A 27,004-nucleotide genomic window follows, 5' to 3' on the forward strand; every position below is an offset into this window, starting at 1 on the left:
GCTGGGAAACAATGTGTTTGGTTTTTTCATTCTTTGTCCTTTTCATTGGGGAAAATTTATCCTTTCTATGTGTCATTGGATTTGTCTTTCTTTTGCAGTTAAGTGGTGGACTTCTGCCGGCCTCTTAATGCGCACTGGTTCTGCTTTCACACCCTTGCTTGAACTTAAGGTAACTTGTCACATCTAATGTTAACTGGTGTGGGGGCACCGATTGCCATGTGCCAAGGTTATTTGTGCTCCTGTCATTTCAAAGGCTGCTAGCTTTGAATCTTAGGATTTGGTTCTCTCCTGCAACTAATTTGGAATCATGCTGGAGATTTCTTGTAGCCAGTGCCCTTTCTGTGTCTTATTTCTTCTCCTCTGCAGTACAGAATGTATAGTGGGGGCTATAAAAGCTAGAAGGAAAAATTGGGCTTATTAACTGGTATTGAAAATATACTGGGCCAATTCTGAATGCTTTCAGTGAAGAAACTAGAAATGAAGTAACCTTGTACTGTCAGATTATGTATATATTAGTCAACACGTCATGTGTCCCCCCCGCACACATTGGTTGCTTACGCCAGCAGTTCGGAATGGCATTGAAGGCATGCTATGGTGTTAGGGACACTGTTCTAGGAAAGGTTGATGTAGGATCTGTGGCTTCTTACTTGATGACTCAAATTAATGTAGTAATTTAACCTAATATATAATGAGAAAAGCTCTGCAATGGAGGTGCATACTCATCCAGTCTTTGGCCACAAACTGTTCACAGCAAGGCAAAGAAGTCAGGGTGTGGCACAGTATTTTTTCCTTGAGTAGCACTGAACTTGCCTCAGTAAGATCAGGATAACGTCACAGCAAGCGAAGGCTAATCTGCTCGAACAGGGATGCAACTACTTGCATACACAATCGTCTGGTGGTGGGTCTGAGCACGCCACTTCATAAACTGCCTTGTTTAGCAACAGAGCTAATGCTACAACCATGTTAATGTATAGCCTGATGGTGAGTGGTTTCCTCCCTCCTGCAGAACACCTGCATGTGACAGAGGCAGCAACCACTTGACTGGCCGGCAAGTGGCTTTTAAAGAGTAGCTTGATTGCTTGGGAAGTCAAGTATTTCGCTAGGAATTCTCCCGAGAATAGCAGTGTGCTTCAGTGCATGCTTAAATGACCAGGGACTTCCAACTGATGGAGCTAATGATTTTGCTCACACTTGGGCTTCTATCTCTCCAACATGTGGCTGTATTATGATGGATCCCTCACGGGAGCTTCACAGCACGCCTGCGAGCGTAACAGCAATAGGCAGTGCCAGGAGGTTGACTTGTTACATCCAGAAAACAAGAGTACCTTGCAGAGTGGCTGTTCAATGATTTGCGAAAGCCAGACTGCAGCAGTTACTGGACGTGCCCGTACATGAAGGAAGCAGTTCAGTGCTTTGCTCTAGACTTTGTGCCAATATTGACCTCTGAGTACATGTATACACCCACAAAATTACTTCCCCCTGTTCAAAGCATGCCCTTGCTCTTCCTGAAAGCATGAAATGGCATGGCAATTAGGGAACAGGCCTAAGTTTTCAGAGGGGCTGCAAAAGCAGCACTATATTCTCTTACGATGACTTCTGTCAAAGACCTGAATCATTAGATTGCTTACTGATAAGCAGTTTTTACCCTGTTTTTAGCCTAGCTCTGAGTGCACTGGAGAGCAGACCATGCAGACTTGAAGAGACAGGCAGGCAGAAGCAACTGGCATCTACCACCTGCACAGTGGTAAACGTGCCCTCCTTTCTCAGCCACCACACCACCCTGCCTCCTTGGTTTTTTAACTGTCAAGCAGTCATAAAATACCATTTATTAAATCCCATTAGCACTTTTTTCCTCTTAATAGTGAGCACCATGCTGAACACCACAGGGGGAATACTTGTGCACAAAACTACAAAGGAAGAGTATGGCAATAGAGGGAGACAGCACATAGCAGAACCCATTCTAAATTCCTGCCTCCAAAAAAATGGGTGCAAGCTTATTATACAGCATTTCTTAAATAGTATACTCTTGCTTAAATGTGTGTGTGCAGCACTGTAACTGCATGGCACTATAGCTGCATGTTTTCAAAAGCTTTCAGGTAGAAACTCATGAGGAGCTATAAAAACCAATTTTCTCTTTTCATAAAAATAAACCCATCCCTGTAGTACACCAGTAAACGCTACTGAAGTTCTTTCGATGCACGCTCATTGAAAAGGCAGTAGTTCAGCTGAAGGGCATTAAGCTGTAGACCACTGTTTTTATTCCACCAGATGCCTTTCCAACTACTGACACTTCAGTTCCACTTACAGAAGATAAGTAGAGTAGCAAACAAAAACACAACTGGGCATAATGGCTCTAGAAATTTATTTTCAGAGCTTAGTGCTTCAACTATGATTAAAATACTTATCAAGCAATTTAAAAATGCTACTGACTGGGTACTAGAACTAGACAAGAATACAACTAACATCACTACTTTCATGCACTGACAGACACTAGTTTGCTCATGCCACTGAAGTAGGATCTTTCCCGTTCACTCATCATTTCAAAATGCAGGGGTCTTCTACAGAAGTTGCATTCAGCTGACGAATGTGGTTTCAGCTCCAGACCAACGTCCTTCCATGTGGCCAGCAGTTTTTCTGGTAGGAATGGAAAAGTTCATCAAGATCAGTGGATTGCTTTAGAGAAGCAGCAAAAGAGAAGTGTCAGCATACTTATTCTCCTAGCAAATGAGGAGGGATAACAGGAATTCACTGTGACATAATTTACCTCTTGAGTGAGGTGACTGGGCTGCAACTAAGTCTCAGCTATCCTCATACTGCCTCTTCTGACAGGATCAAGAAGTAGCTGCTTTCCCTGGACAGATCCATGTTTAAGACAGGTTAGCAGCTCAGCCAAGGACAGCAGATTTCTTTGGATCCCACATAACAAATGAAGATTGGTTTGGACAGTGCATGAGCAGAGCCCCAGCAGAGGTGGCTGAGAACTGGCTGGGTACAGGACTGCACTGGCCTTGCACACTCTATTCCAGCTCACAGTGCACCGGCCTTCACGCGTCATGCTCAAAGCAGGTTAAGTGCAGAAGTATGTGCTATGTATGCTGCGGCAGTGGAAAGACACTGTCCAGCTAGTGACATCTAAAACTTAAGTATCTCCTAGTCTCATCTTTAGAATAAAGACTGCATAGACAGCCTAGTATTCTCACTGCACTGATGCAAGAATCCACTCACCGAGAAAGTAACTCATCATCTGAGGGGTGTGGTGAGGCGTAGGGGCAATACGTAGCAGCTCTTCTCCACGGGGAACTGTGGGGTAGTTGATTGCTTGGACATAGATGCTGTGCTGGCTCATCAGCTTGTCACAGATCTCTGTATTTTTAGCAGCATCTGCAACCTAAAGTTCAAAATCGTAAGTTAGAAGACCAACCAAAACACGCAAGGTGGCAGAACTGCTAGCCCAACTAAGCTAGCCACAAGAATCAAATAGGACTAGTTAGTCTTCCTTGTGCCACTATAAATAGCATATACACCAGCAAGAAGAGCTAAAAGCTTGTGCTGTACAGCCCTCTGGGCATAAGCACAGCATTGCAGCCTAGGTGGGTAGCTGTTTATACCTTCTTTTTCCTAGCTTGTTACCAGTCTCCTTGCTTTCTGTATACTGTTAGATTGTGGGTTTCATATGCTTTATCATTCTGCTTTACAACAGTTATAGCAGGCTGAGATCAACTTAAGCCAGACTCCTAGCACATCACTGCTGAATACTAGGACAGGTTTGAACTTTGTGAATGTTGACTAATACCTGAAAGTGTAATGTGGTCATGGGCAGGAAAACAGGCACCACAGTCCTGCATCAGCAGTATCCTAAGTGCTCACCCTTATTGGAATGATGTGACTGGGGCAGTGCACCACAGGAAGCCCCGCATCCATCAGCATCTGTCTCATAAGCTTCACATTGCGTTGGTGCTGGCGCCTCAGAACTTGCCCCTCTGCACTCTTCAGAGTTCGGACGGATTCTAGGGCACCAGCTAAGAGCATGGGTGGCAGGGACGTTGTGAAAATAAAGCCAGCAGCATACGAACGAACAGTGTCTATCAGAGAACTTGTACTGGAGATGTATCCTCCTACACAGCCAAATGCTTTGCCTGAGGGGAAAAAAAAAAAAAGGCAACCAAACTTATTCCTTCCACCCACTAGAATGGCTTGAAGTATTATAGCCTTTCTTTATTTTCACTTGAAGGAATGAGTTATTTTGACCACATACTTAATGTAATCATGGCAGGCAACCATTCTAGCCCCCCCTGCCCCTGGCTAATCTTGTATTTACTCAGCACATGTTACAGCTTTGTTTTCAGGCCAATCCTGATAACATGGATCTAGTTATTACACAGCAAGGACAGTTCAAGACTCTCTCAAATACTCAAGTTTTGATTTCGGGGAAGACCTTAAGCCCAATCATCAAGCATAGACTTCAATACTAACCCCAAGAGATCAACACTAAGTCTCAGCAGATTTAAAATAATCTGTTCCAGAGATGCTAGAAATAGCCTATGCTCCTAAGGAGCGCACAAGGTTGTTACTGTGATTGTGCGGTCGATATTGACGATTGTGCGGTGTGTTGGGTTGACGGTTGGACACGATGATCTTAGAGGTCTTTTCCAACCTGTATGATTCTATGATTCTATGATATCGGTCCCCCTTTCCAAATACAGGGGGATGTTCAGGTACCAGAACAGACCCACAGGTAGAACTAGGGTGTCTGGTGAATGCTGCTCTTTTTATTAGGCTGTAACCCAAGATTGTAAGTAAGTTTCAAAGCTATGAACTTCCCTGGTAAATTTTATTTATGTTTTGGAAGCTGTTTAAACAACCTCCCAGTTTGCAGCAGTAAAGTTACTCCTAAGCCTGCATTCTACTCAGATAATAGCAGTTGCCTCACTTCTTGCCAAATCTCTTTACATAACTCCCCATCTCAGGTTTCTAGATTAGGAGCACTCCATTTCACATAAAAGAACTAAGTACTACTAAATATAGAGTACTACCCTACTAGCATTCTCACCTGAATTTATTCTTCAGTTGTATAATATGCCACTGGAGGACTTTTTGCTAGCTTGTTTAAAGAAAAAAAGGCTACCTTAACTGATTTGTAAGGCAGTGTAAGTAGCTTAACACAAGCTTTTCGAACTGTGGAGCATACTTAAATCCTTTGGACTTTTTGAAAAATCCTAGCCTCCAACAGCCCTTAGCAAGTTCATTTGAATAGACTGATTTTGAGTTAACCCACTTAATACAGCTGCTCAGAAGCTTTGCTGCCTTAGCTTCTGTAAAAGTGCCAGGCCATGCATACCAAGCGTTCCAGAGATAATGTCCATCTTGTGCATGATTCCATCCCGGTCTCCAATACCACCACCTCGAGCTCCATACAGCCCCACAGCATGCACTTCATCCACAAAAGTGATTGCTCCATGCTCGTGGGCCACGTCACACAGCTCTTCCAGAGGACAGACTGCACCTAGGAACCGAAGCAGTGACTGGCAGTTTAGGATTCTTGGATAAGCATCAGAAGTACCCCCAAAGACTAGGCATTTCCAAAGACTATTTTCATGTAAACCCCTCTAGCACTGTACACTTTTAGATCTAAAATACACATGATTTGAGCACTAACTGCACTGGAAGGAGAGAGAAGGGTTTGATGTCAGCTTACCATCCATTGAGTGAACAGTTTCAAATGCAACAATTTTAGGGGTAGACAGATCAGACTTCTTCAATAGTTCTCGAAGATGATTGACATCGTTATGGCGAAATATGTGTTTTGGCACCCTGCTGTTTCGGATCCCCTGGATCATGGAGGCATGGTTTCCAGAATCAGAGTAGATCTCACAGCCTGAGGAAACAGCCCAGTTACACTTTAAGTATAGAAAGCATTAACTGATTCCCAGCATTGCTTTATGTATGGGAAGTGTTCAGGCAGCAAGGGTAGCATGTTCTAGAAAGTAATGCTCTTGATCAAAAGAGCAAGTTACAAGTCATGAAGCAATAATAATATTTAAGACTTATTTTAGGTGTTTAAACTAACACAAACTTGAGCTTAAGGAAATACAGAAGGGTTTTTCCAAGTCCTTCATGTTTTTATCTAACTCTCTCTCTCTGGGAGAGGGAGAGGCAGAGGGCGCTAAATTCCTGCTGCCTCATTTTCAGGTGGAATTTACATGCAAGAGCAGACGACTCTGTGCGTTTTGTCTGATGCCTTCTGCAGTTCCTAGATCTCAATCTCAGTAGGCTGCTACTATAATTTGCACGAGTTGAACATAATTTGAATATGGCATTAAAAAAACCCCAACCATACTTTGCTGATCGAGTAGGATGAATCCTCACTTTGGGTAGCCATTTGTAAAATGTACTCCCAACTGCTTAGGGCAGGGTTGTGGTTTTTGTGGTAAATAGGGGGTGCAGTTTGAGATCTCACCTGGCAGCATCTTAGCTAGAGTAAAGAGGGTGGAGTCATTGGCTACAAAGCAAGATGAGAACAACAGTGCTGCATCTTTTCCATGAAGATCAGCTAGTTCTTTTTCCAAATCAACATGAAATTTACTTGTTCCTGAAATATTTCTTGTGCCTCCCGCTCCAGCACCATGTTGTTTCAGTGTATCCCTACAGAGGGCCCAAAGAGAGGCATTAGCATTACTGCGCGACACACAGATGAATAAAGTATCATTGCTAAAGACATTATAGCACATAATCCGTACCGTTCTAAAAAGGAATGGGCTGCAAAAAACAGCTGTTAGGTTTAAGGTCTTTAAGCAACCTGCACAACTCAGGAATCCGATAAGCTAAGAAATCAGTTACCAAGTACAGCTGCAATATACCATCCAGTTTACCTGGTAACATCTGGGGGCTTCTGAGGAAAATCCAAGGAGCAGGGTCAGTGACTGACAGGTATACTGCAGCCCTGGAGCTAAATACGAAGTTAGCTACCCCAGCTCAAGAGAAGGGCGTAAGCTTAATTATACCAAGAATAATACCAGAAGCGGCTTACATAGCACAGTATAGAAATCAATTCTTCAAAAGCCTTCCCACAAAAGCTTCTGCAGGGCACTATAGCTTGAAGCTGCCTCTTAAGAATATGGCACTACTCACATAACGGCTCCACAGACACGAGGGTGACGACTCATCCCCAGGTAATCATTGCTGCACCAAACAGACACCTCCTTCTTGGTGATTAGAGAATCAGTATAGTCATCTGCCATGGGAAAGATCTGTGCCTTTCGGTTCACTGTTTTGAACACTCGGTAGGTGTGATCCTTCTTCTTTTCATCTATCTTTTTCTCAAAGAACTGATCATACTGGAAGGTGGATACAGCTGAAATGAGACAGAGGCTTAAGCACACAGGCAATAATCACAAGAAACCAGGCCTGTGGCGGTTTTGCCAGACAATCTTACATTTTGGCAAGTTATCCTGAAGCAGATGAGAGACACTTTCTGGTCTTTGCTTCAGCACAGTATCCTTAAAGTTCTTGAGCAAGCCGCTCCACTCTTCTCCCTCAGTCTCAATGTTCCTCACTGTGGAAGTAGTTGGTATTTTGGCAAATTCTGTACCTTCAGACATTGTAATAAATTCCAGTGAGCTTAATCAGTTTGAAACAAAATCAAGTATGTTGAGTTCAGCAAGGCAAACATTTTAAGTAACTCTAACTCTACATTCTTTAGGAAGCACATGCCTGAATCCATGTGCCCCTGTTAGGATCAACTATTTCATTTGCTTACAATTTTGCGTTTATGAGACAAGAGTAAAACCTTGCTATTCAATGACAACACAACATGTAATTTCCTTACAACACATTTGGTACATCATGACTCAGAAACCCACTCTATACAGCTACAGAATTTATCTGAAAGAGTTGGTAGACACCTAACTGAAGGCAGAGTTCAAGTTAGCCACTTCCTTTTCATTCCTAACATTTTGTTCAGTTAGTACAGATTTTTATTAAGACTATGCCACAGAAAACAAACAGAAAAGTAAAATAAACTTCCTGAGACAGAGCAAGGCTTTACTGATATTGGTGAAAAGTTCCTTCCTTTGAAGTACAGCCCTTCCACATCAGGATTACAAGTCAGCCAACACCCTTTACTTCCATAAACCAAAAAAAAGCATTTGCTTGCTTTTCCAGCTTGGATTTGTGCTGGTACTTGCATAGTACCTCAATCCAGTTTCTTCCATCTCTGGATATACCACCTTTGGCTATACTAGCACCCTGGTAAAGCCCTCTTCAGTCCTAAGCATCCACTTCGGTTGCAAGCGTGACAGCTCAATTCACACATTTAGAGCCAGCGTATCAAAATACAGCAGACGGTATTCCCGCACCAAAATCACCCAGGGGAAACACTGCACAATGTTGCAGGTATGCCACTAACACCTACATTCTCCAACAGCTTTTCATTGCAGTCTCCCATAATCCTACCCGCATAATTTAAGTGGTGACTGTTAGACTTGGTACACTCTAAAGCAAAGTCAGGTACCAGAAGCTCTCGGAAGGAATCAACGCTTCAGCACACAGAATACATACCTTTCCTGTCCGCCTGCATTTCCTGCACATCCTCTTGGAGTTCTAGGCTGGCTTTGCAGAAAACACTACTGTTCTTGTGATTCATCTGAGCTGCCAGGAATGGGCATTTGGTAGCAGAGCTCTGGCTAGCACCAGCAGGTGGGTGGCCAGCAGGTGGCTGGGATCCATCTGTATTCTGGTGGGCCACCTCTTTGGCATTTTTGGCCTCTGAGGTGGGAGGGGAGAAAGGAAAGCACTTCAGCGTCATCATTTTAATACAGTGACTTAAGCTTTTCTATCCATTACCTTCACAATTAATTTGGCACAAGCCATTCAGAACTATTTAACTGAGCAGTCACATTTTATTTATACAAGCACAAAATCCCAGTAACACCCAAGGGGCAACCGACTTAAGATACCAGATGTAGCACTGTACCCTCTGAGGGGGAAAAAAAAAATATCTCTCTCTCTCACTCCCAAAGGGGAGATTTTCTTTTGAGAAGTTCGGCTATTTTCAGCCACCAGTCCTTCCTCTGCTGCAAGCCTCAACTCTTCCCCTGAGTGCCAGAGTAAGAATTCCCCAAGGAATGTTACCGGGTGGGGTGAGAGCCGCTCGAGCGTGAGAAATCCCAGCTCCGCGATCCAGGATCACGGATCCCCAACCAGAGCTCGCTGCAGGACGCCCTAACAGGCCGGTCTCTGATATGTGCCCGTGCTTAATTACCAGAGACATTTAAAGAATTAAACAACGCTTATCTCGGAGCTGCCCATTCCAGAAGTTTCCTTCTACGATATACGATGTCTATATAGATTTTTTTTTTCCTTAAGGGCGACTAGGTCTGTCCCTAGGAAAGCTCCCGTGATCCAGCCCAGCCACCCGCTGCCCACCCTCAGGAGAGGCCTGGATCCCGACGCCGCTGCTCCCCCCTCCGGCCGTACTCACCCCGGCGGGCCGCGGGGGTCTCCTCCTCCGCCTGCTGCCCGCGGGCGGCGGACGTGGCCAGGGCGCGGGCGGCGGCCGGGGGGGCCGCCTCCATCATCCGGGGGCAGTGCTGGGCGTAGAGGAGCAGGGAGGGCCCGGCCTTCTGCAGGAAGGCCTGCGAGACGCGGGCCAGGAACGGGCAGCGCCGCACCACCGCCTCCATCCTCGCCGTCTGACGGGAGACCGGACGTGACGTTAACGCCCGCCGTTGACGACCACCACCACCGGGGAGGAGGCACGCGAGACCCGGGCGGCGCTCCCGTAGCCAGCCCCGGCCCGCTCCGCCGCTGCCTATATAGCCCTGCCGGGCGCCGCGCAGGCGCGCTGCGGATGCCTCGCCGCCGCACGGCGCAGGCGCGCGCCGGGCCGTGAGGGGCCGGAGGCGGCTCCGGGCGGCTCCCGCGGGGACTGAGGGGTCCTGGGGTGGTTCCTGGGGCGCCGTCGCGGGCCGGAGGCGGCTCCGGGCGGCTCCCGCGCGGACTGAGGGGGCCCTGGGCGGCTCCTGGGGCGCTGTGAGGGGCCGGAGGCGGCTCCGGGCGGTCTCCGCGGGAACTGAGGGGTCCCCGGATGGCTCCTGGGGCGCCGTGAGGGGATGGAGGGGGCGGAGGGGCCCCGGGCGGCTCCCGGGGGCGAGGGGGCAGGCGGCTCCCGGGGCGTCATGAGGGGATGGAGGCGCCGTGAGGGTACGGAGGGAGCTGGGCGGCTCCCGGGGCGTCGTGAGGGTACGGAGGGGGCTCGAGTAGCTGCCGGGGGTGCGTGTGAGGGGACAGAGCGGGGCTGCCAGCCCCGGGACTCTGATGGGGCGGCCCACAGGGGGGGCACGGCCCGCAGGGGAAGGAGAGGCAGGTAGTTGTCCTTGCTCTGGGTTTCCCCTCAGCCCCAGGCTATGCAACGCTTGTTTCCCAGAAGTATTGGAGTCCCTTACCCCCAGGACAGCAGATTTGGGGGCCCCTGGTGTGCCTGTTCATTGGCAAACACGAGCTGTGAGTCAGCTGAGTGGGGAAACCCAGCGTTGCTCAGACGCATCTCATGTATTTTCTCCCTAAACATGTACCTCTGACTCCCTGCGGAGTCCCTGCCCAGGGGCTCAGAAAGCAGCAGTCTCACTGGTGGTGGGATCCTGAACCCCTCTCACTTTGCCTACAGCTGGTATGAATCTAACAGTTTCTCTGTTGGTGACGCTCAGACTTCCACCACTGTGTTTTTGAAGCGTGGCACCATTGCCCAGGTTTTGAAGATAAGACTCTTGTGAGAATGACAGCAGCAAGTAAAATTGTATCCTGCATGCTCTGGTTTGCAACGGACATTAAAGTTTATTTGTTTAAAAGAATATTTACGGGTGGGTAATGATAAAAGGAGCTCTCCTTACATATCTGGCCATCTGAGCTGCAGTAGTACTAATTCCTGTAAGTGTATACTAACTGCTGAAGTGTGGAAAGAATGGAGAAGAAAGATGACAATGCATTTTTGTTCATCATCTTGCGAAACAGTGATTTCACGGAAGACAGGATTTGGGCAGAGTAATGCCTCTCTCGGCCTCACATCCCTCAGCCAGCCGAGAGCTGGCTCGGGCACTTTGAGGCAAGAGTGGTTTTTGTAACAGATACAGAGTTTTGAGGAGAGCTCTTTTAAAGCTGGCTTTTACTTGACTCATGTCTTGCATGTAGTCACATTGTGTAGTTACTAGAAGGTGCTCGTAGTAGAGTGATTAAGGAAATACAAAACCTACGTAGGACTGTGGCTGCTGAACTCAAGTTTGGATACAAAAGGCACTCGGAAAGTATTGGTCAGTATTTGCATGTTGCAAATTAATCTTTAGATAACCCCTCTGTCGGAGGGCAGGGGGAGGACCAGCGGGATATTTGCCTGACCCTCCTCTCTTCATCACTGACTCACTTTGGGGATGGTGGCTGCAGTATGTAAACTTTGTGATCTGAGTAAGTAGCTCAAGAGGAAGGCAGCTTTAAACCGTAGTCAAATGGCAGACTCGCTGTCAACTCCAGTGCATTACTAAGCTCTGAGGTAGGAAATGGGACAGAGTTCTGCTCTTGTGTACTCCTCACGGGACCCTGAAAAAAGTAGATAGGGCTTTACAAGGCGGAGGCATGGGATTTGGGTTTTAGTAGGGCTAGATGTTTTTTTTAAACACAGTTCACTTCTTGCTTATTAGGAATTTAAAAACATTTTTTAATAAGTCTTGATGCTTAGATCTTAAACAATTCAATTCATTATTCCAGTAACGTAATGCAGAAGTTACCATTAAGAAACAGCCTTTCATCAGTGGGCATCGTTAAACTTTATATATGCTAGTTTTAATTTGTTCTGTAAATAAATGATTAAAATAAGGCTATTGTGTTTGACCCGAGCCTGTATAGCAAGAGTCTTGGTCACTTGGTAATACCAGGACAGTACTTCCAATTATTAGTTCAGTTTGCTCATGAAGGGTGCTCTTTTTTCACAACTGGCTTTCAGTTAGTGTTACGTGCCTCAAATATTTACATTTTGCAAAATATAATAGTTAATTAGCACTTGAAGTTTAAAGATACCTGATCTGTGTTTCAGATAACTGCTCCCGCTGTTCCCCTGACCATCAACATTTGACTCCCTACCCTGAACCTTTGTATCACATCAGTTACTTTAAAAAACAAGGAAACGTCATGACATTCTACCATGCAGATACCTGGTGAGTGTCCTTAGAGCACAGTTAATGTGTCTGAACCTAATGGATCATTCCAGTGCTCCTTGGATTATTTTCAGTTTTAACAACAGAAATCAAGTCCCATATGCTTGATTTATAGTATGTTGATAGTATTTTTCCTTCTCCTCTTATTCTTCCCTTACTAATTGCCCATGGTACTTAAGAGGGTCAGAGGGAATACGCGTTTTGTTGTAAAGGACAGCAGTGAAAGGTGTTGTGCAAATGTGCTGGCAGAGTACTGCAACAGGTTGCAGAGCTCATCTGCGTGGACACCTGCCACAGCAGGTTCAATCCCACAAAAATCTGATAATCCTTCTTTATCCTGATAATCTTAACAGCAGCATCTTACCATGTTGCAAGGTTGAGGGATGAAGTACATTAGTCTGCTCTGTTGCTGGGATTCAGAAACTCATGGTTTTGTATTCAAAAGTGCATGTGAAGTCTGAAGCCTGAAGAGCATCTGCTTTTTACACAAACATCATTCAAGGTTGGCAGCTGAGACACAGCGACCTTGGCTATGATACGGAGATCTCCAAGTGGAGCAGAACTCCCGGCTTTCCTGTCAGACTTCCCTACGATCTGTGCTAGTAATCAGACACCGCAATAACACTTCTTTAGAATTTGATTTTGGTGAATTTATTTAACCTTGTACATAGCAGGAGTTGCGCAGAACTAGATAGCAACAGAATGACGTTAACTTGACCCTCATCCTGGAGAGCTACCAAAGGAACATGTCCTTGTCAGTGCAGAGAGATGGCTGTGAGCTCTGCGACCATCAGAGCGGGGAAAAGTCAGGGGAAAAGGGTATCTTGTCAACTGCTCTGCTAGTTTCTTCCCTTTGGAAATACTGCCAGCGCTTACATGTTGAAGGTGAAGTAAATACTAATAAAGCTGCCATTAATTAAGATTTCTTAGGGCTTCAGTGGATTAATTAAATGGTATTTAAAGATGTTAACTGTGGCGATGTATTACCGTCATCCTACAGGGCTCAGGAGAAACTAGCATGAAGTGCCACGCAAATGCTGTTTGCTGCACTCCAGAAGGAGGACTTCAGCCTGCGACAAGGGACAGTACCTTAACAGCCAACGAGGGAACAGGGAGCCTGTCCTGAGAGAGAAAGCAGGCTTACGTAGCCCGTCTGGAGAGAGACGGCAGGTACGGCAGGCAGGGGAGAAGTGCTGGCTGCCTGTGAATCTGTAAAGGGCAGAGTAGCATGTAATAAAGAAGGAAAATGGTTTAAGCTGAGGGGATAGCATTGGTGTGAGAACAAATTTATTCAGCTGGCCGTGACAAATTTTAGGTTGGAAGGTGCGTGGTTCCTAGCTGTAACGGTATTTTGGAGCAGTCTTTGGAGCTGCTACCTGAGACGCTGGGTACCAGATGGATTCAGCAGAGGAAGCTTGATCTGCCTGAAAGGCCCATCTGATGGAGTGGCAGGGAGAGGGCACAGCTACCCTGAGAGGCTCTGCTGATTTTAGTTTTCTAAAACAAATTCCATTCTGATGATCTGTCCATTTCTTTGCTAAATAAGTTGCAAGAGGGGAAAAAAAGGTTAAATGCCAGCAGTTTGGGAGGTGGATGAGAAGCCATAGAAAGTGCTTCCCATATAGAAATTGAATTGGGAAAAAAAAATCCCCTGCCACGGAGTCAAGTTGATTTCGGCAGATGTCTATGAAGAGTTGCCACTGAAGGTGGTCTTTCCATATTACCGGTTTACCGTATAGGTTCAGGTGTAAGTTACCTTCAGTACTTCCCTCCTATCCCTCTTCTCTCAAGCACGTTTTGCCCAATATTCCTGAAAACAAAACGTGATTCACAGGTTTGTAGCCTTCATCCGGCCTCACATTTGTCAGTAGTTAGCTCCTTTCATGGAATTTTAATGAACTGTATGCTTTTAAGAGACCATGTAGATACTTCAGCAGAAAAGCAAGAGTCAGAGACCCTCTGCACTCAGCCTGTCCAAATGAAAGCCTGTAACTGTACCATTAGCAACATTTAATCCCTTTTGCCCACTTCTGAAGTCAGAGCTGCACATATTCCTAATTTTTTCCCACCCAGTCAGGGTCACGAGAGGGCGAGCCAGAAAAACAAGTCCCCCTCCCCATGCACAAGCCACTGTCTATATTGAGATCTGAATTTTCCAAGGGAGTGGATGTGATCCTGACATCTGGATTTAATCCAGACTCAAATTCCAGGCTTAGATCTGAGAACTTCCACCTCCGGTCCTGAGACCAGCAGTTTTTAGAGAGAACTTAGTTTACCTTTTAAGGCAAAATTTGAGGGTTGCGATAGTAGCTACATAGTGAAAATTCTTCCCATGCTGAATTTCTTTAGCAGATTTTCCTCATTTGAATCCAGTGTCCTCTTTACATGACAAAACAAGAAATCTCATTTCTCTCTAGGACCCTCTAATTGGTAGAGAATTTGACCAAGCTGGAAAAGCTGCTGAATGCTGAGGCACGTGCAACCTGTTGTAGAGCGACTGAGCAGCATCCCTGTTTTACGGACACAGGCCAGGCAAGCTTCTTACCCCATCTCATACAAACAAGTGTCGAGTTGTTTTTCTCCCCAATGTAATGGATATCTTTTAAAATTCATGAACTGCTGGTGGGTCTTCACAAGGGTGTTGGGTCAGGACACTTTTGCCTGTCTGCCGGGCCCCAGATGCTGCCCATTGATGCAGAGGAGACTGGTCTCTTGGCAAAATCCCATTACAGGGGCATGACTCATGCTCAGTCGGGACAGCAGAAGCTCTTGCCGCCCTCATACAAGGTACCCTGCCCTTCTGCTGAAGGGCACCACTCCCACACCGGGGCTGCTGCAGACTACAGCCCATCTGATTAACAGATCCAGCAGTCATTTATCTTAATTCAAGAATATCTCCCTGACATCCCTCCAGTTGCTTCAGATGTGGAAAATCACACAATAGTCCTTTTTTCATCTTGTATCCTCAAGTTTGTCTTGCTTTGTGCAGCACACAGCAGGAAATGATACATGAATCCTTCCAGCTACTGTGAGCTTCGCCGCACTTGCAATGATTTGCATTCACACCCTTGTTTGCTCCTCTCTCACACAGTTTCCTCCTTCTCTTTGAAAGAAGCAGTGGACTCCATATATTTTTAGTTAGGATTATTGCTGGGCTTCAGCCTGTCATTTTTCTTGCATATCTCAGCCCTCATTTCTCCTCATTAGCTACTCAGGCAGAGACACCACCTTCTACGTCCAGTTTAGGAGCTTGAACTCTCTACGTAGTCAGGAGAGAGCAGAAGTACCTTAGAAAAAGGGAATCAGAGCGCTTCTTGTATCAAGGTGTGAGAGGGTGGGGAAAGGATTTTGCTCTGAAGTCAGAGCTCTCTATAGCTCTCTATAACTGGAGCTTCCAGAAAGGAATTAAGTAGATAGCCTGCTCCTCTCTCCTTAGCTGTAGGAAGGGCAGCTGACAGAGGAGAGAAAGAAGCGTGTGTCTCTTCTTTGTCTGAATTTAAACGCTCCAGGCCCAGAGAGACACTCAAGTCATGTTTATATAGTAAAACATCTTTGCTACACCAGGTAGCTCTAGCGAGCTCCTACTGCTGTTCAGAGCTACATTAGTGTGAGCATTGGCAGGAAGGTGGAAGTCAAAGCAGAGGCAGGATTGTAAAAGTCCTTGAAAACAAGAAATCGACACCCAGCAGTGAAAAATGCTGTGCTGGAGCCTATGGGCTATCTCTTTTAAAGCAATGTCAATGTTAGGACTTTTCTGTCAAGCAGAAGATTGCTATAAATCAAGGGCATACCTTGTTTTCTCCCTCTCGCCCTGTAAAAATGTACTGGTTTTGGCTGGGATAGAGTTAATTTTTTTCATAGCAGCTTGTATGGGGCTATGTTTTGGATTTGTGATGACAATAGCATTGATAACACAGGGATGTTTTAGTCATTGCTGAACAGTGCTTGCACAGTATCAAGGGCTTTTCTGTTTCTCACACTGCCCTGCCAGCAAGTAGGCTGGGGGTGCACGAGAAGTTGGGAGGGGACGACCCCAACTGACCAAAGGGATATCCCACACCACATGACATCAAGCTCAGCAGTAAAACTGGGGGGGTGGAGGTTGGCTGGGGCTGCCGTTGCCCAGGGACTGGCTGGGCATTGGTCAGTTGGTGGTGAGCAATTGTTTTCTTTTGCATCACTTGTTTTTCGTGTTTTTTTTTTCTCTTTATTGTTTTTTTCTTCTTTTTTAATTATTAAACTGTCTTTATCTCAACCCACAAGTTTTTGCACTTTTACCGTTCCGATTCTCTCTCCCATCCCACCGGGGGGGAGAATGAGTGAGCAGCTGTGTGGGGATTAGCTGCCTACTGGGGTTAAACCACGACAAAAAAAAAAAACGTCTGACTTCTATACCGTCCCATGGGCCCGCCACAGACACCTTGCAAGGCAGTAGCATATTCAAGTGCCCTCACCCCTCCCCAGTCACCCCAGACTCAGTTTGACACAGTAAATTAAATCCTTTGTATAAACTGATGTAGTTTTGTTTGTCAAAATGGAGATTCCCTGACTAGACAGGTATTTAATCAGTAATATTTCCTGCAGATGTACATGCTACCTTTCTTTTCCCAGGTGTAGTAATACAAGTAAGATTGCCTTTTCAGCCTGGAAATAGGGATAAAGGCATACTGTGAAGTCCTAATAGTCTCTGATCTATTTTGGACGGGTGAAAATGATGGGATTTCAAAAGGCTGTCACTTTAAAATGTCTATTGTAGGTACAGTACACCTACAAGCAAGGCTAGTGGTTGTGGTTTGTTTTAGCAAAGGCTTATACTTCTCTTATGCATCTGGTATTTTAATTTCTTCTGCAAGGATCGATATTTCAGTGAAGTAAGGAGAAGGAGAAGCATTTCAGAACGAAATACCTGCTGATGACGTGAGAAGGTGGGGGAAAATCCCCCTCCTGACTAGACCCAAGCTGGGAATTCCTGTGTGGGTGTTATCCCATGAACGAGCACCCAGTGAGGCAACAGAACTCTTCTGTTACCTGGGTGGCTTTTCTTCTTATCCAGCTATTCCACAGCATTAAATATTGCTGGTCTTGAGACAGTCTTAAGAACTGTCTTGGATAAAGCAAGCAATAAGCAGGAAGTGTAAAGCAGTTTTGATCTTGTATTGTTTCCATCAATGGTCGGGGAAACTTTATAGTTAAAGAATTAGTTGTTATAGTTAATATTAGTTGCTATGGTTGTATAGTCAATTAGAATTAGCTCCTTGAAAGAAACAACCCAAAGGATTGAGAGGGAAGTGGCCAAGCAGTAGAGCAGAAGGATGCCTCACATCTAAGCGGAGATGTTCCAGACATGAAAATAGCATGAAAGTGTGTGGCAACAGGGGGTATGAAACATCACAGGGCCAAACCCACTCCTGTGAGTGGGAGGAGAGTCTGTGTAACACCATAGCCTGTGTGCCACAGCAGAAAGCTGTAAGGGTGAGCTACAGCCTTCTTGGTGCCCAGCTCCTTCCTCTGCAAATCTTTCCGTCTCCCAGTGTAAGTGTTGGGGCATTCTGCCCATGGGGTTTGCTGTGCTGTTTTGCAATATCTCTTGTTGCTTAACCTTTGGGGTGCAAGATGTATTATTCCTCCTCATGCTCTAAGGGTTATAGATAAAGTTAGAGGGTGGTGATAAGGTATTAAAATGAGAAGAGTGTCAGCAATAGGGAAGAAGAGGCCAGTGCTGAAATATTAAGAGAAGAAATTAGCACATCGTATCTCCAAATCTGAACTTGGGAGCTGCAGACTAGAGAAATTCTGTGACATATTCAGGTTATTGGAGTATATGAGGCTTTCCTTCCTTGTTTGCTGTTGTACTGAACTCTTCAAAAAGCTGGCAAGTGCTCTGTTTGCACTGTCTTACAAACAGCCTAAGTCACGCAAAGCTCTGGGCTCTACTTTCAAGGCTCTTGGGCCACTCTGCCTGCCAAGCAGCACAGGCGGTACCAGGAGGAGTGCGAGTGAGGACCAGCCAGGACAGCTGGGATGGGAGGTTTCTTGGGGTACTGTGACCCCACTGGCAGCCTTTTCTGCATGTAGTTTATTTGACCTGATGGTTTTGCAGCTGCTTTGAACACCATTTCAGCTGAGATCTACGGGGCTAGAGGAGCGAGTTGTCTCCAACTTGGTGTGCTGAGCAAACCTAGTCTTGTCAGGTGTTGGCTAGGGGTGGTGGTAATGGTTGGAAAAGGTTTAATATGTTGTTCTTGTATCTCCAGGAAACATGGTAAAGAACCTGGAGTACCTAATGTCTTCTTTCAGAAATCCCTCCACTTCATCAGCCAAGATGCACATGCTTTCTCTTGGAAATGCACATTATCCCAGCCCTGGGCGAAGAAGAGAAAAGCTGATTCTAGGAAATGTCCTAGAAGGAGATGGAAGTGCAAACATTGCATAACAAAAATGTTGAAAGGGATCAGCCGAGAAATTAAGACTGAAATGGCAAAAATACCCAGCGTTGTCTTTACTTCCGTGCCCACTTTCTCATGTCGAATTGATTGTAAGAGTGATGGATCATGTGATTGACCTGTGTGCTGTGGTTTTATATAGAGCTCTGCCAATCTTACAGAGCTTTTATATAGATTAGAAAATCTAGTTTCTTCAGACTTGCAAGTTGCAGCACTTTGCCCAAAAATTCCTGCAGTCATCCCACAAGCTCCTAGGAGCATTAGAGTGTAGTTGTGATGGTTTGGGGTTTTTTTAAGTACTTCCAATCTTGATTTTTAAAGACCTCTGGTCTTGACAAGTCTCTGCTTCGAAGTTTAACTTGCAAAAGCAATTCAGAGTTCATGTTCTCCAAAAGTTGCATCTTGTTTCCTGTGTGAAATTTGATGTGTTAATTAAAAAAAAATATAATTCCATGTTAGGACAGGAGACCTCTCCTGGGACACCCCCCTCTTAGCACTGATAAGGGATGATTGATCACATAGGGAGAAATGAGATATGAGAATGTGGTGTGGAGGGGTGGTGGCTCTACGTGGAGAGGTAATTTGGGGTGAAGGGTAACTGATTCTCTCCAGCCATCAGTAGCACCAGCAAACTTTCAGATTAACTCCACTGCACAAGGCTATTGCTGGGATGCTCGGCTTTAAGCAGTGGCTAAACCCTTTCCCCAAAAGCCCTGATGACACTTATGTATTTCTGTTGTTTGGCACACTGAAGTCTGCAAATACAGCACAGCTGGCACATATTATTTCAGTGTTTAAGAAGTAAAGAGGTGGTTGGATTGCCTTGCCGTGTTTTTCCGCAGTCAATTTACTACTTTAAGGTTAATTTTTCTGCCTCTGATGGAGTGTGCTGAGCAATCTCTGTGTCTGGGTGGGAGTAAGGTAGGGCTTTTTTGCCAAACTGCATTTTGTGAGGCAATGATGTCCTGGAAGAAGCAGTTTCGGGGAGAGATGTCATGCTGGGCAACACACACTTACTAGGCCACGCTGTAAGATATGAAGCAGACTTTCATCCTGTCCAACCTGCAGCAGGAATGAGAGACCCTGTAGTGGAGGGTGGGGCACCTGGGAGGGGGGCAGCCACCACTTCAGCCACAAAACAGGATCCAACAACTCTAATATGCGAAGGTGTGCAAACCCTCTGGATCCTTGTGCTATCTAGTGCTGAAATCCAGAAGGGTCTTTAGGGCTTGTGTAGCGCCTGGTCTTGCACTTTGGCTGGAGGAGGGAGAGAGGGGGCTGGTGCTTGGCAGAGCAAACAAGTGTGCTGCTCTTCTGTGGGTGAGTTAAAGGGGAAAGCTGTGGGTTCCCTTGTGAGCCTTTGGAACCATGGATTGCTCCACGCTACCTGTGCTCTCTGTACTACTGTCTCAGAAAGGTGATAACCTTTCCGATGTTTGCTTCAGCTTGGTTCCCAAAACTGCGTGTCCCCTCCACAGCAAAAACCCTGTCAAGATATATTTACCATGAAGGACGATGAGATTTTGAGCATGTAATTGAGATTGAAAGCTCCAATTACAAGAGCAAATAAACTAGAGCTGCTTCCTAAGCTTATGTTTTAATTGGCAGAAGTGATTTCAGTACATCCTTCCCAAAGTCCTTGCACTGTCTCTTGGGCTTGATCACCAGTGACCTAGTTTTCGTGGATCAATCTCGCAGCAGTGCAGTCCCTCACCCAGCTGCATTTGGATGAAGGAGAACAGTGCATGTGGATGGTGATGGTGCGTATGCCTAGAGTTTGATTGCTCTGCTGTTCAAAGTTTCCTTGGGTAGAAATACTGGTTTATGTTTATTTGGCAGCTTTCTCCTTGCTACTTGTTCTGGTTTAATTGTATGGAGTCGTGTCTGTTCCCTGGCATCCTGTCAGTTCTGCATGTTGCTGAATACAATCCCTTTGGGGGTGGTGACACCTTAATAAGGGTCCCTGGAGACATGGCTTTAGTACTAAGCTGCCCCCATCTCCCAACAATTGTTAGTTTAGGACTTATTAGTCACACATCCCTCCTCTGAAACAACTATTTTTAATGCTCCTGCTCTGTGCTGAGTCCTCAGAAGCCCTGTTAGGTTTTGCTGTCTTTGCTGATGGTGGCTGCTTTTTAATTGCTAAGGTAGCAGAAGTAGGGCTTAAAAACTCAATCAACATTATCTCAGCTTATCTCCTTGTCACCAGTGGATTTAAGCAGATCAAGACATTCACAGAGATCATGCGTAGATGCAAAACACAGCTAGCTGTAGAGGCCAGGGCAGATCACATGCACCTAGACTGTTCTCCCAGGTGTCAGCCATCCATGCCCTTGCCCTCAGCCAGGTTCTGCCACCCCGCTGCCAGATGGGCTCTCCGCTGTCATGGTCAGGGACAGGTCTTTCTGCCAAGTGAACAACCTGGCCCTGCCAGCACACGACCTCTCTAACTTCAGCTGCAGTGTCAGGCCCTTTTCTCCACTGGCCCTGATGCCCTTTTGCAGCACCTGTGTCTCAGGGCTGTGACTGCCAGCCCAGCATGTTAATTTAACCCTCTGTGCAAGCTGAGGCAGCGCATGCAGAGCAGCTGGTATCTCTTAGCTTCTCCCAGAGGAGTCGGGGGAAGAAGTGATTCGGGATAGCACACCCTGGCACGGAGGGGTGTCGGGGAGAAGGGCAGGGTTGCGGGTGAAGCGCAGTGCAGGGAGCCGGGGCTCAGCTGTCTAGCAGGAATTGGTATGGCTCCTCTGCTGGAGCCCCATGTCTGGGCTGTTTTCGATCCCGACTCTCTCCTGTTTCATGGTTTGTGTCAGTGTGGTTTGGGTAGTGGCGAGTGAACAGGCTCCAGGCTGCTGTTGCTTCCTCAGAGGAGATGGGGAGAGCCTGGTGCATCTGCTGGCTAAAAGCTTGGCAGAGAGCGGGCTGGGCAAAGCAGTTGCTGCTGCCAAACGGGATTTTGTCCCCAAACCTCTGGGGGCTAGGCTGGGGTCTGGCATTAACCCTGGTGTGCTTCTGGGCTTCATGAGTTACCTTATCTGTCATGTTCCCCATGGCAGATGGGTCTCTTCAGGATTAATTAAGGATCATAACTGTGACCTAGTTACCAGACTTGCACTATTGTTACTGGAGCTCTCTGAGCCATCAGGCTGTTTGAGAGAGCTTCTTACCCTTGTCTGCTCTGGTTACTCGCTCCGTATATCCTTCTGGGACTGACTCCGAGCCCCAGGCAGGATCACGTTACATTCATTTCTCCGATAGATTCTTGCGTTACCCTTGGGTAGGTAGCTAGCTGCTTCCTGCTTGCAGTGCACCAGTCGGTGTGGGGATTAGATATGCTGGCCTACATCTTTCGCAGTGTTATCTCCCATTTGAGAGGGGGATCTGAAGATGGGGAGAGATCAGCTGCAATATTAGAGGTGATGGTGCTGGAGACAACATCTTGAGACCGTCCAGTTTTGTGCTGCCATGCCTTAAACCATACTCATGCTGAAGGGATATCCCAGGGTCTCTCTTCTCTCGGTTACTCAAATCCTTCTCATTTCCAGTTTGTACTTTATTGTAACAAGCCTTTAGGAATGCTACCCATAAAGGAGCAGAAATGACTAAAGCTTGAGAAGTAAGCTGAGTTCAAGCTCTTCTAACCCTGCTTCTTGCCTGCCAAATTTTCAGGTAGGGTACTGTTGCAGCTGGGGACAACTTGGTCTTGGATTCCTGTGGTCTGCAGACCTTCTACAACCAGATCCTTCCTTCGGCTGGGGAGGGGTTGCACCACAGGGATCATGGTGGGGACTTGTCCCCTTCACATCTTCCTGCTCTCTCCTTCCCTCCCTTTGCTGCTTGTTTGATGAGAGCTCGCCTTGCCTGGTGGATTGAATCTCACGCAGCCGGGCCATTGCACAGTCTCACAGCCTTGTGCACAGGGGCTGCACATGGCGTGTTTACTGTTCACATGCAGAAGGTTTATGTTACTGAAGCTCCCCTTGGTCCCCCATGGAGCTGGTCCTTAACTAGCCTGATGTTCTGCTCAGGGTCTGATCGTGTCCCCGGTGGGATCCCAGCAGCTCCTGCTGATTTCCGACAGGAAGGGCATGAAGGAGGCTGTTGAGTGGGGCCCCTGGGAAACAGCGCTTCACTTTGTCCTCAGAAGCACGCGCAGCGGGGGAACTGCTTGGCTTTTCTCCTCTGCCTCGGAAAACATCTCTTCTGTTCCAGTGACCTGCTTATTATGTAGGTCATCATCAGCTGGAAGGAAAAAACAATTTCAAAAGTAGGAGAAATCTAGCAGGGTTCCTCCACTGAGCAGCTCTTTTTGGAAAAGCAGGGGAAGTTGCCCTGGGGGAGGTGGCAGGCAGCATGGCCTGTTCCTCTTCCACCCACCCTGGTCAGAGCAGTTGGAGAGGGGAAACTCTGCAGCTGGAGGGATGTGCGATACCCTGAAAGCAACCAGATCCAGTGTGCCCTGTGATGGGGGAACAGTGCATTAAGGCAGACAATAGAGACTTGACTTGAGTGGTCAGGGGTTGTTTGTCCTTTAATGACTTTCTTGGGCTTCCTTTTGGTAATTAGGAGGTTGTTTCTGGTGGTCTTACCTTGGTCGTGTGTCTGCACAGTGGAGACCTGTGCCATATGTGCAGGAGGAACAGTCCCTGCTGGGAGACAAGACTGTCCCACCAGGGGTGAAAAGGGGACACAGAACAAGGAAACGCCTCTGGATGCCAAAAGTAAAGCTGGGACCCGAACCAAAACTCATCTCAGTGTCATTCCAGTGCCATTACCCTGGGGCTGCTCCACTTTGCTTGTAGCAGAGCTGACACCTTGTGATACCCACTGAGAAAAGAGAAAGCCTGAAGCCTAAACTCCTGACTGTAACCTAACCAAGGGACAAATTGATCTGTGAACAACAGGTTTGGTGAAGTCTGACATCACTCATACTTGCCTCTGATGCAGTAACTCTTAATACCCCTCACTATCCTTGCTTCTCTCCCAAATCCCCTAACTACCAACTGGGCTGGAGGCACCCTGTGCCCTGGCTACTTCCTGCTTGGGGAAGCGTGTGCGTGTGTTTGCTGGCCAGCCAGCAGGCACCCCTTTCCTTAGTAGGAGCACAAATGTGGCTCCCCTCTCTGAGGGATTTCTCTTTTCCTTCAGAATGCGTAGAAATGTGATTTCAGATGCGTAGAAATCAGACAGCCAGGCCTCACAGGAGAAGCTGAAATCACTCACAGGCTTCACTAGTAATCAAGGTGAGGCAACATGATCTTCTAAGTTGACGACTTAGGAAATGAGATTTCAATATGCTACGTTCTTGGCGAAGAAGAAGTGTATGGGGAGGTGAGTTGTGCAGCGAGCAGAGGGCTCTGCTTTGCTGTTTGCTGGGTCCCCTCCTTGGGTTCCCATCATAGCCATGTGGCTGCTCACTGTAGCAGGGCTGGCTGAGCAACCCCTCGCTGGGCACTTGTGCTGTTCACCCCTGCTAAGCCTGAGTGAAGCCTGTCCAGTTGCAGGAGGTTCCTGGCACAGACTTTTGTGCTTGAAGATGTGATTGATCCTTTCCCAGAATACAGGTTCTTGCAGAGCTGCTTGCTTTGTTTTAGATGTGCTCATCTCCTGCAGCCATTGCTCCTTGCTTTATACCAGCATCTGCTGCACTATCTAGATAAAGCACGTACATCTGTCTGTGACTGGACTGTCCTCCCTCTTCACCTGATCTTGGTGGTTTCTATTTAATATATGAAGATGTCTCTGCTGATCCCAGTTCCCCTGCCTTGTTGATCCTTAGCCAGCGCATGGAGAGTCATCTCTGACTCCTGGTCCACCAATGCGGTGAGGCCGAGCAGTGAAAAAACTTCCTTTTCCAATTTTAATCTCACTAGGGGCTGTGCCAACGTATTTGTTCACCTGCCAGATGAATCACACATTCTCCCACAGTCTGGGCAGACTCTACCAATGTGCAGCAGAGCTGGGAGGGGGGAGACAAAGCAGCTGGTGGTGGATGGTGGCTCATGGGTGCTAGTGCCGGAGCTGCTGAGCCTGGAGCTCGGTAGCCAGGGGAGCCCTGCACTTCCCCCTGCAACTCAGACAGGTCAGCTGCAGCTCTGGGAGAGAGTCTTGTGGGCTGCTCCTAAGTCAAATCCAATTCTTGCTGTAGAAAAGAAGGATTGTTCTTTTCTGAAAGACTGCTGATCCCTCTTCTAAACTACTGGTTTTGTGCAAGTCAGAGCTCGGTGGCTTCCCAGGGCAAGGCCTGTGGCTTTAGCTTATTAGCTGTCTAACCCAAGGGTAGGCAGTCCTCCTTGTCTCATCACACCACAGTAGTCTAGAGAGAAGTCAATGTAGGAAGCAATAACAGCAATGAAATTTTGAACAGAATGACATTATTTTCACCTACAGTAAAAAGACATCTCCCATGCTTTGTGCACCCATGTGGAGCAGAGCATTAAGAAAGCAGGCATGTATCTTAGTTGGAGGCACTGCCATGCAATCTGCCAATGTACCATAGACAGCTTGGAAGTCTTACTCAAGATGTAGAATCTTCCTAGCACAAGATTTTCCAAGTTAGACAGGGGACGAGTGCCCTGAGGCTGGGATTGTCACGTTTGCTTGGTGGGTCCTTGCACAATGAGACTGCTGTGTGCTGTAGACAGCAGAGTGCTGGAGCTGTCATGTACCTGTGGTGAGAATGTCGAGGATAGCCTGTTATCTTTGCTTGAAGGAAGGGTTTGATTAGAAACTGTCTCATAAATGTGTGGTTATTGAGTGAGTTGCTCCTTCAGTATGTATGAGCCATCTCCATATACGTGCCAAGTGCATCTGTCCTCGGCAGGCATGCAGCTGGTCTAAAGTAAAGCAGATGAGCTTTCCTCATCACAAGCTTTTCCTCATCAAGCTTTTTCAAATTGCTCCCTGCATGGAGCAATTCTCCAACAATATTAAACACAGCAGCAGGGCTGAGTCAAACAAATCTTGTGAAGGCTGCCCTATTTTTTCTCTTTTTGGTTTTATTATAAATTGAATCCGCTGTGTCACAGGGCACAGTGCTGTTCCCAGCACGATTGGTGGCAACAAATAGCTACCCAGGAATGGCATGTATTGTGTGGTAGCTGGGGGGAACCTCCTGTTCCCAGCATCTCCGGTCTGTCTGGGGCTTGTTCCCATGAAATTGTGGAACTTAATTAAAGGATGATTGGGCTGTGAAAAAATCATTTTAACCACTGATTAAGTGAGTTTACTTATGTGTCTTATTGTCTTCAGAAGTTGGTGAGGCCATAAATTTAGCAAGACGGAGCATCTAACTCATGTTCTTAAATGGGAAGCAAGGCAACCTGGTGTTGTAATGAACGGTGATACTTTCCCGAGGGAGTAACAGGTGTTATGGTCCAGACATAAACCAGTCCTGAGGTATTGGAGGGCAGGTTGAGACCTATGCAGGCAGGCTGGGGTTCTTGCACCTCCTTGGAAAGTGCCTGCTGTTGCTCTGGATAAGCGATAAGGTTAGGCGGCCCTTGGACTTGACTTCTTGAGATGGAGGCATTGGCAACACTCTGCCTAGCCTGGGGCTCGGCACAGCTTGCTGTTGCGAGAGCGCATCTCCCATTTGCTCAACTTTGCTTAGCTCAACTCAAGATAAGTCTTGATATCGTTTAACGCAAGTTTTCACCCAAACCACGGGACAACAGTTTAACGGTTACTGTAGCCTCAGATGTTGCCGAACTATTGTGGGTAGTGGAAGAGCTGTACTGGAACATGGAGGGTCTTTAAAGTAAACACCAGCCTGGGTCTTGAATAATAATCAGGGCTGCTAGTGAGTAGCTGTCCCCCCAGTTACTTGTCTTGCAAGCTTCAATTGTCCTATGAATGAAACAACCTTTATTTGAGTTAATCTCAAAGTAGAGGGTGCTTGAAGGAGTAAAAGACCTTGGCTCTTTGTGCTGCAGTGAGCTCGCTGCAACCTGGGGTTGCTGTTTCCCGCATGCCCCCCACCCTGCCAGTGTTCAGGTCCTGTTCAGGCCCCAGGCTTCTACCCCTGGGGTGGTGCAGTGGCTCCAGCCCAGACCTGGGCTGCCCAGGGCGGGAGCGAGGAGCACAGCTGGGCCCTGCCAGGCAAGAGAGGAAGGACATGGAGATGACTGTGCACCTCTGGATGCATGTCAAGGGAGGTGAGGAGGTGGGGTAAGGTCACTGGAAGCTCAAACTGATGGTCTTAGCATGGCTCTGTTCTTCTTTCTGCAGCCTGCAAGCAGATCCTAGCAGCCTCTGTCCCTGTTCCCGCACTGCCCCCTTGCTTACACGGTATTTTCAGACACTGTGGAGTAAAGCGGGCAGGGTACCCTTCCCACCAAGCCTTCATCAAGAAGAATGAGA

General features: G+C 46.9%; 1 protein-coding gene and 1 long non-coding RNA gene across 3 annotated transcripts; one reads left to right on the plus strand and one right to left on the minus strand.

Annotated features, from left to right (window-relative positions):
- Window positions 1-2,345: 2,345 nt before the first annotated feature.
- Window positions 2,346-9,821, minus strand: ALAS1 (5'-aminolevulinate synthase 1). 2 transcript variants are annotated; one of them, XM_075159141.1, is made up of 10 exons: window positions 9,479-9,821; window positions 8,557-8,763; window positions 7,433-7,588; window positions 7,129-7,351; window positions 6,458-6,642; window positions 5,696-5,875; window positions 5,339-5,503; window positions 3,868-4,136; window positions 3,226-3,388; window positions 2,346-2,634 (listed from the first exon to the last, which is right to left on the minus strand). In XM_075159141.1, the coding sequence occupies exons 1-10, from the start codon at window positions 9,678-9,680 to the stop codon at window positions 2,474-2,476; spliced, it is 1,911 nt and encodes a 636-aa protein (XP_075015242.1). In that variant the 5' UTR covers window positions 9,681-9,821; the 3' UTR covers window positions 2,346-2,473. The 2 variants fall into 2 exon arrangements, 1 of the variants encoding a protein (XP_075015242.1); XR_012675045.1 differs by lacking the exon at window positions 2,346-2,634 and having other exon boundaries at window positions 3,794-4,136; window positions 9,479-9,775.
- A 147-nt stretch (window positions 9,822-9,968) lies between these two features.
- On the plus strand, window positions 9,969-16,785 carry LOC142086276 (uncharacterized). Its single transcript, XR_012675046.1, has 4 exons — window positions 9,969-10,856; window positions 12,080-12,200; window positions 13,201-13,370; window positions 14,618-16,785. It is a non-coding gene; the product is annotated as an uncharacterized LOC142086276 (long non-coding RNA).
- Window positions 16,786-27,004: the final 10,219 nt, after the last annotated feature.

Source organism: Calonectris borealis, chromosome 10, assembly GCF_964195595.1.
Source record: "Calonectris borealis chromosome 10, bCalBor7.hap1.2, whole genome shotgun sequence".
NCBI lineage: Eukaryota > Metazoa > Chordata > Aves > Procellariiformes > Procellariidae > Calonectris > Calonectris borealis.

What these genes read in the sequence shown, in the direction of transcription:
- ALAS1 (XM_075159141.1), bottom strand. Translation starts at nt 9,680, where the DNA reads ATGGAGGCGGTGGTGCGGCGCTGCCCGTTCCTGGCCCGCGTCTCGCAG. An exon ending in CGTGTCTGTGGAGCCGTTAT is followed by an intron (nt 6,643 to 7,128) that starts GTGAGTAGTGCC and finishes GGCCCTCTGTAG; the next exon opens with GGATACACTGAAACAACATG. An exon ending in CATTATCTCTGGAACGCTTG is followed by an intron (nt 4,137 to 5,338) that starts GTATGCATGGCC and finishes TTTTCCCCTCAG; the next exon opens with GCAAAGCATTTGGCTGTGTA.